Source organism: Colobus angolensis, unplaced genomic scaffold (genome assembly GCF_000951035.1).
Source record: "Colobus angolensis palliatus isolate OR3802 unplaced genomic scaffold, Cang.pa_1.0 Scaffold219, whole genome shotgun sequence".
NCBI classification, from domain to species: Eukaryota; Metazoa; Chordata; class Mammalia; order Primates; family Cercopithecidae; genus Colobus; species Colobus angolensis.
The window spans coordinates 3,923,282-3,931,875 of record NW_012115366.1 but is presented as its reverse complement, the minus strand read 5'-3'; the positions used below and the strand labels follow the sequence as shown (position 1 = coordinate 3,931,875).

The window sequence follows — 8,594 nt, the reverse complement described above, 5'->3', positions numbered from 1 at the left end:
AAAAAAAAAGAATGTCAGCTTCACGAGGAAAGGGGCTTTTGTCTCTTTGTTCACTTCTATATCCACAGTGTCTATAATAGTGCCTAACACATGAAAAGAGTTCAGAAAATAATTGTTGGTTGAATGAATGGAAGGGTACACAAGAAACTAGGAACGGTGGCTACCTCTGGCTTGGGTGGGTAGCTGAGGAACAGGGCTGGGAGGGAGACATTTTCCTGTATATCCACTTGTGCCGACTCATTCTGCAGACTAAGAAAATGAGTCCAGCTAGGGCAGAAGAAATTTCCTCTGGACACCCAATTATGCTGCTTTTAAGAGAGAATTGGGGCACACTGAAATTCTAGAATTCCTGCTCTGCCTTCACGGGCCAAGAGTTTAATGATGACATCCTCCATCCTCACTGATTTCTAGACACCTGGTGCTAATTTAGAGTCATTGAAAGTATCCCAGTCCTTGCCACTGAGACCTTGGGTTGGGAGAATAAGAAGATGGGCAGACTGTCATTAATTGCACCCAGATCAGAGAGCTTGGGGATCTTATGGTGTTATCCTGAACCAGCATGTGAAAAACAACATCTGGCCTGATTCACAGGCCTGTGGCTCGTTCATTGGATAGATTTTGCCTTCTCCAGAACCCTGACTTTGGCAGTTTTTTTCTTCACTCAGCTTGAAATGGAGATGAAATCAGCCTTAGCTGACAGATTTTTCTGCTTTATCTAAACCTTATGACCGTTTTTTTTTCCGGTAATTTAAAGAGTGTTCTCCTGATGCCTATTTGCTTATAAACACAAAGACTCTCTGATAGTGCAGACAAGAACCTGGTAGCTGTGGTTTCTTCTGGGAAAGGAAGCAGGTAGATAGCACCAGATTTATTTATTTGCAAAGAAGTAAAACCAATAAAATTTACAGGGTGAATAGTATGGCGGGTGAATTAGATCTCAATAAAGCTGTTAAAATTTATGAGATAAATAAAAGAAGGAGGAAAGGAAGGAAGGAAAGGGAAAGAGAATTAGGGTGTCCTGGGCCCCAGGAAAATGCCTATCCCCTGTCCCACCCAGTTCAAGGGCCAGGCAATGTGCCGGCTTGGCCCCTAGCCCAGCCCCATACCCAATCTCATTTCCAGCCTCAGTCTGGGCTGCAACCCTGGTTTCAGTCCTTCCCCAGCAGGGGCTATTCCCAGCTCTAGTTTCAGCCCTAACTCCCAGAATACCTCCCTGCCCCAGTCCTAATCCAAGCTCCTAGCTCTGGCAGCAGGCCCTATCCCAGACACCAGCCCACGTCCAGCTTCTGGTCCTGGCTCCAGCCTCAATCCCAGCACTGGTTCTGGTGCCCGCCCTAGGTCCTAAATAGTCTATCTATTTAGTCTACCTAAAACTATCTTGTCTGCACTCCAGCCCCAGCCCCTGTCCCAGTCTGGTGCCAGGTGCCGCACCCACCTGTTTTGGCCCTGAAGCTGCTGGAGCTTCTGCCTCTGTAGGAGCAGCTGGTTCTCCAGCTTGTTGGTGGAAAGGAAGGTCTCCGGCATCTGGACATCCATTCTTGATGTCTGGTTCAGGAGCTGCCTCAGCAAGCAGAAGCAGGTAGGGGGCTACGTAAGTACTACAGGAGCCCTGCCCAACCACCCACCTGCCCACAGGCCCTGCCACTCCAGAAACTTACCCATTTCCACTCTCCCAGTCATAGTTCTGTGGTTACTCCTTCACAGGCCCTGACTTAGCTTATCATCTGCTTCCTAAATGTGCCTTTCTCCATCACCGCAATGGCAGCTCCATTCTCCCTGCTGCTTAGGCCCCAGGAGCCATCATCCTTGTCCCCCACATCCAACCCATCTGTAGGGCCTGTCTGCCCTGCCTTCCAGGTGGTACCTGACCACTTCTCTCCTGCTCTGTGGCCCTCACTCTGGCCCTGGACTCCTCCCTTGCTCCCTGCAGTCTAGTCTCTACTTAGCAGCCTGGGACTGCCTCTTAAAACATGTTTGCTCTGTTCAAAAGCTTCCTGTGGCTCCCGTCTCATGCAGCAGAAATGCCCCAGTCCTCACCATGGCCTGCAAGGCCCTGTGGTGTGATCTATCCCTATGACTTCTCCAGCCCCTTGCCTGCCACTTTCCTCCTGGTCACTCCAGCATATGGTTCTCCTGATGTTCTTGAACCCGCCAGCACGTCCATCCTCCCTCTGGGCCTTTGCATGTGCTACGTCCCCTGTCTAGAGCACTCTCTGCAGTAAGCCTTGCTGCAGCCCTACCTTCTCTGTGGCCCTTCCTGGCCTTGCTGTACAAACTTGCAGCTCTCATCCCTCCCACTACTCCCAGTGCACCCCCTTCTTGCTCTCTCTTCCATGCTATTTTCTCCTTAGTGCTGTCACTGGCTAACATACACAGCCATGTCTTGCTTAATGACTGAAAAATGTAAGAAGGTCGTCATTAGGCAATTTAGTCACTCTGCAAACATCATAGCGTGTACTTAAAAAAATCTAGATGGTATAGCCGCCTGCACACCTAGGCTATATGAGGCAGCCTATTGCTCCTAAGCTACAAACCCATGCAGCATGTGACTGCAATACTATAGGCAGTTATAACACGGTGGGAAGTATTTCTGTATGTGTATCTAAACACAGACAAGGTACAATGAAAACAGCATATGATACTCTTATGGGACCGCTGTTGTCTATGTGGCAAGGTATTGACTGGAACACTGTTAAGCAGCGCATAACCATGTATGTCACCCATCTTTTTGTTTTCAGGGGAAGCTCCACAGGAGTAGGAATGTGTGCCTGCTCTGTTTCCTGCTATATATTAGAACCAGTCTTCTCAAGCAGTGCCTGGCACACAGGGGATCAAACAAACAAATAGGCACACACCTGTGTGTATTTGTTACTCACTTTTTCATCCACTGACTTCCCTACCCTTCATTTATTCACTAGTTCTTTCCCTGCTCTTTGCTGCTCAGATACCTCCTTTCTCCAGGTCCTTGGCCCCAGGGGCCCAGGGAATTGTTTCTTATCCATCTTCCCCTGGTGCATTGTAAGCCCTCTGAAGGCAGGGGGGCTGTGCTACTATACCCCTCATCCCAGTGCCCAGCACAGACCTGGGCACTGAAGTTACAGAGGCAGAAATGCCAAACCCAGCATCCATCCCCCGGGGCTCATAGCTTGGAGGGAGATTGTTTTATGAGAAGGTCATCAGGGAGGAGGGACCCAGGGTGCTACAGGCCCGGAGGAGGCCTTGACCCTACCCAAGGTCAGAGATCAAGATAAGATGACTGGGGCTATGAGCCAGCCTGGCCAGCCACAGGCCCTCAGTGCCCACTCAGTCACCCTCTGTTACCTGAGCCTCCATGTCGGTCAGCTTGCGGGTCTGGGCAGTGGTCTGGTTCAGGAGGCTGGTGCCCAGCTCTAGCATGGGGGCCGTCTGATTCTGGGCCATTTGCTGCTGGACCTGCACCAGCTTCGACCTCAAGATCATCTTGATGGCCCTCTCTAGCTGTGGGAGACCATGGGCTGGGGTCACGGGGGAGGGGCTGGGGGAAGCCCCCTGTCCCTCCCACGTGTCATCATGGGAGGGCACTGAGCAGCCACATGAGGCCTCCCTGGCTCAGAACATGCCGGGCCAGGTCAGGCCACCATTACCTCTTGCCTGGACTATCCCAGTAGGTTTTTCCCTGGGAGGGATTTATATGCCTGTTTTGTCTGCCTCTCTGCTTCCATCCTTGTCCCCTGCACAGTCCAGCCCCCACTAGGCAGCCAGAGGGATCCTGCTAAACCTAAGTCAAGTCACACTCCTCCTCTGCTCAAAATCTTTCCAGGGTTCCTATCTCACACAGAGGAAAAGCCATGGCTGCAGGTTCCTCCATGACTGGGCCTGCCACTACTCTCTCATTCCTCTCCTATCCCCCTCTCTGTCACTTACTTCAATCCCGATGCAATGCCTCCATGTCATCCCTCCAACGACGCAAGCATGCGCCCACAAGTTGTTCCCTCACTGTTCCCTCTGGAATCCTCCCCCAACCCTGATCCCCATCTGCATGGCACACGCTCATGCTGTTTCAGCTTTCTTCATACCACTTATCACCATCTGACTTTTTAAAATCACTACCTCTGTTTTTATCTGTCTGTTGTCTCTTTCTCTCTCTAGAATGTCAATTCCATGAAGCCAGGGACTTGGTGTTGCTCACTACCTTGTTTCTGTGATAAATGTGTGTTCAATGAATTGATGAAAAAGGGGAAACAGCAAGGGTCAGAGCACAGCGCCCAATCGCATGCCCCTTCCCCAGCTTCCTCGGGGCGAGCCAGCCAGCAGGGAGTGGGAATGCATCTCTCCCTTGTACAAAGAGTTTGCAGGTCCATTGGCCAAGCTGTGCTTTCGATTTTCAGACCTCTTCCATCTGCCAAATGGGGCTGGACTGGCCAGTCTCCAAGGGTTCTCCCAGCTCTGATGTTCTGGGATCCCACGTGCAAATGTTCATTTCTTTGACAGGGCTGCTCCTTTCCCAAGGGCAGGAGAGCTGGTCTGGCATGACACCAGTATCCTGTTGTAAAGGTGAACAGTGTGTTCTCAGGGCTCAGTGCCTGCGGGCAGAAAGCCGGCTCCCATCCACCATTGCCTCTCCATTCGGCACACATGCTGGCCTCTCACCACGCCCCCCACCCCCGTCCCTGGCTCCTTCCCTGGCTCCTTCCCTTGCCCTCTCACTCAATCTTTCAGAAGGTCCAACTGGACAGCTCCCAGGGTCTCTGGAGGTCTCTGGAAGATGGTTGCTCCCCGGGAGAGGTGGTGACCTTGGCTTGGGCCAGGCTCCAGCCACTTCCTCCTTCATCTCTTCTCCCCTCTTCCATCTTGACTGTTCACTCCCATCCCTTCCTCACCCTGCAGTGTTTCAAAGGGAGCAAGTTCCATTATCAAATCCTGGAGCGGGTGCTTGTAGGCGGTAGTAGTACTGGTTACAGCTGTGTTTCTCAAAGTGTGGTTCTTCTGAGAGCTCATTAAAAATGTGAATTTCCAGGTTCTACCCCAGACCTCCTGAACCGGAAGCTCTTAATGATGCCCAGACATCTGTGGTTAACAACCCCCCTGGCTGAGTCAGATGCCTGCTCAAGTGTGAGAGCCCTTGATGCAGAGATGGCAACGGAGACTGAAAACCAGAGAGACCCCCTTCCTTCTTTCCCTGCATCATTATCCCACCCCCTCCCTGCAGCACACAAGCATGCGCTAACAGCTCCCATCTAAAAACTAACTCCACAGCCTCTCTGGCTGCTTCTCCAATTTCTCTGATCTCCTCAACACAAAACTTCTACAAGTTGTCTCCATTTTCTCACCTCCATACCCACCCTCACTTAAAAAAAAAATAACGTTAATAATATAATGATGTTACATTTCACACATACAAAAAAGCATAGAGGCCAGGTGCAGTGGCTCACACCTGTAATCCCAGTACTTTAGGAGGCTAAGGAGGGTGGATCATTTGAGCCCAGGAGTTTGAGACCAGCCTGCGCAACATGGCGAAACTCCATCTCTACTAAAAATACAAAAATTAGTCAGGCATAGTGGCACAAGCCTGTGGTCTTAGCTACCCAGGAGACTGAGGCAGGAGGATTGCTGGAACCCAGGAGGCGGAGGTTGTGGTGAGCTGAGATGGCACCACTGCACTCCAGCTTGGGTAACAGAGTGAAATCGTGTCTCAAAAAAAAAAAAAAGTATAGAGAATAAATATAACCCATAGTGTTCATTCTCCTGTATACCTCCAGTCACGTCTCTCCATCCTGGGAGGTCCCTTTGCCTCCTGGGGTCTCACTGTTGCCCAGGCTGGAGTGCAGTGATGTGATCATGGCTCACTGCAGCCTCAAACTCCTGGCTTCAGGCAATCCTCCCACCTCCCAGATAGCTCCCAAATGGGTGAGCACCACGATGCCCAGTTCCCCCTTTGCTCTTTAATTCACCTTGTCATAGATAGCCCTCCTTGTCGCTGCACTCAAGGGACACTTTTGTGTCCTCGTCTTTCTTGACATCTCAGGAGTGATCACCTGGATGGCCACTCCCTGTTGCTGGATGACTTCCCCCCAATCCTGGCTTCCTCCTAGCCCCTAATCACCCACTCTCTGACTCTTCCTTTACAGACTTCTACATGGCAGGGCTCCCATGGCCCAGTCCTGGATCCTTGTTTCTATGTACATTCACTCCCTAGGTCGGGGTCCTTAATGAAGAACCACAGGCTCCATGAACTTGAGTGAGAAAAAAAAAATCACATTTTTTTGTCCACTAATCTGCAATTAAAATGTGGCATTTCCTTCAGTTATGAGCTTAGGTCACAAACCACAGCTGTACTAGCAGGTCCTGGTAGTTATTACCAATAGAAATCCCAAATATTTTCATATCACAACACATTCTTACAGTATCTTAAAACATTGTTTTTACTCACTGTGACTTTGGAATTATGGACATCAGACCCACCACTGGATAATGCTATGCCTGATCACAGATTTTATCTTTCATATTTTGCTTATGATTTTCATATTACTGAGTGTTCCTATGCTTTGATTTTATCCATTTCTGAGAAAGGATCATTAAACTTCACCAGGACCAGATGCCAAGGGGTCTGAGGCTCCAAATGCATCAGGGTCCTGCCCGAGATGCTGAGATCAGTCTTTGGAGTTCCACATAACCCGTGCTGATGGGGCCATCACCGTCTCCCACCCAGACTTCTCCCCTGCATGTCCCCAACTCACCATCTCTGCATGGTTTCCAATGAACATCTCGAGCCCAGTGTGAAACTCTTCGATCCTCAGCTCCCACCGCCCCTGTCTCTGCAACTCCTACCCCATTCTTCCAAGTCTTTCCCATCTCAGGAAATGGCCCCACCCAGTTCTGAAACCCCAGACCCAGACCTCAATCTTAACTTCTCTTTTCCTTAGCGGCCACACTCAACCCACCAGTAAGTACTGCCCACTGTGATCCCAATGTGGATTTCAAATCTGTTTACTCGCCTTATTCTGGGCCAGGCTGCCTTCCTCCCCATGGGTCTGCCTTTTTGTGCCTTCCTACCTCTAACCCCTCTGTCAGCTCCCAGGAGATTCTAATGTGTGGCTGGCTGGGCCCACCAGCATGGATAAGGACAAACACAACTACACCGAGTTTGGTCTCAGGCTTTTTCAGACTTCATTGACCTCCTAGAACCTAAATTATAAAACAGACATCCAGGTACTGAGCACCTGCTCCAAGCGGTCAAACAGCAAATTCATGCCTGAGGTGAGACTTTCCCAGGCGTCTTCCCCAAGCTTCTTATTTGCCTGAACATGGACAAACTGAGGTCCAGAAGTCTTGCCCAAGGTCACCATCTGGTAGGCTAGGCTCTAAGACTTCTTGCCTGAGGGTTGCAGAGCTGAGCTGGTGATTCAGAGCAGCTCAGTGTCCTCTTCAGTGATTGGAGATCCCCAAGCACCTCACTGGTCCCCCTTGTCCTACAGTTGCAAGTGGCTGGGCAGAGCAAAGGCTACCCACAGCTGAAGCCCATCACCCAATTTGCCACACCCGCCCACCAGCACAGGCCCTGGGATGGATAATCTCGGCCAGATGGGCTCAGTTAGGCTGAGCTGGGCTCTGGAGGCTAACATTGGCCTGGGTGGTGGGAGCTGGGTCTGGCCCACGGCTCAGGCACCAGCTGGAAGAGTAGGGGACAGATCCCAGTGGAGGAACTGACCCAATATGGGATTTACTGCTCTCTATGCCCTGCACCAACTCCAGGATTAGACCTGCCCCTTCTCCATCACTCTCAGGCTGCCGAATTCTCAGGCCTATGATGGGTAAAAAGGCCTGACTTCTTATCACCCAGCCGGCAAAGAGGCTGAACTTTGGTCCCTGGTCTACCACCCCCTCCTCTTGGCCCTGGGTTTAAGTTCTGGCTCTGCCATACTCTCATTGTGGGCCCTTGGAGAGTACCATGTTTCTCTGAGCCCCACTTTACAGATCTGTGTCACGGGTCAGCACACTCTGCTCCTTGCTGGGGAGAGGGCTTTTGAAAAGGGTCTTGAAGGAAAGGAAAGAAATTTTCACAGGCAGGGGCTGGGGGAGGAGGGGTGATCCAGACAGATAACAGGTGCAGATCCATGGCCTCCGTGGTCAAGGAGATCTGCTCAAGCCTGCTTCTCTCCTGCATTATTTATATAAAATGGACATCAATTGGTGAATGGAGAAATTGCAGTCCACCCATGCAATGGACTACATTGAGCAATAAAAAGGAAAGAAACATTGATGTGTGCAAACATACAGATGAACCTCAGATGGATCATGACTGAAAAATATGCAACTCCAATGGTTCCATATTGTAGGAGTCTATTTGTATGACTCTCTAAAAATGTCAGAATCTGTGATTGCCAGGACCTGGGTCTGGGGGGGTAGGGATTGATTGTTAAAGGACACAGGGGAGCTTTTTTGGGATATTGGCAATGTTCTATGTCATGATTGTGCTGGTGGTTACATAACTGTATACATCTGCCAAAGGGGAAAGCGACCGAAGCCGGCCGGCGCGCACCCGCCCCGCCCGAGACGGGGGGACCGGGACCGGGGAACGAGGGCCCCGGGCCGGGCCCCACCCCCCGACCCGGGGG

At 50.8% G+C, this 8,594-nt stretch overlaps 1 protein-coding gene across 2 annotated transcripts in view; it reads right to left on the bottom strand.

The window, feature by feature from the left end:
- The window catches only part of ANGPT4 (angiopoietin 4), a 46,881-nt gene that overhangs the window by 18,518 nt on the left and 19,769 nt on the right, over positions 1–8,594 (bottom strand). For both annotated transcript variants that reach the window (XM_011943412.1, XM_011943413.1), the window contains exons 2-3: positions 3,322–3,477; positions 1,436–1,557 (exon numbers count right to left, since the gene is read on the bottom strand). In XM_011943412.1, the coding sequence (XP_011798802.1) occupies positions 1,436–1,557; positions 3,322–3,477 (278 nt within the window). The remainder of the gene's footprint in view (positions 1–1,435; positions 1,558–3,321; positions 3,478–8,594) is intronic.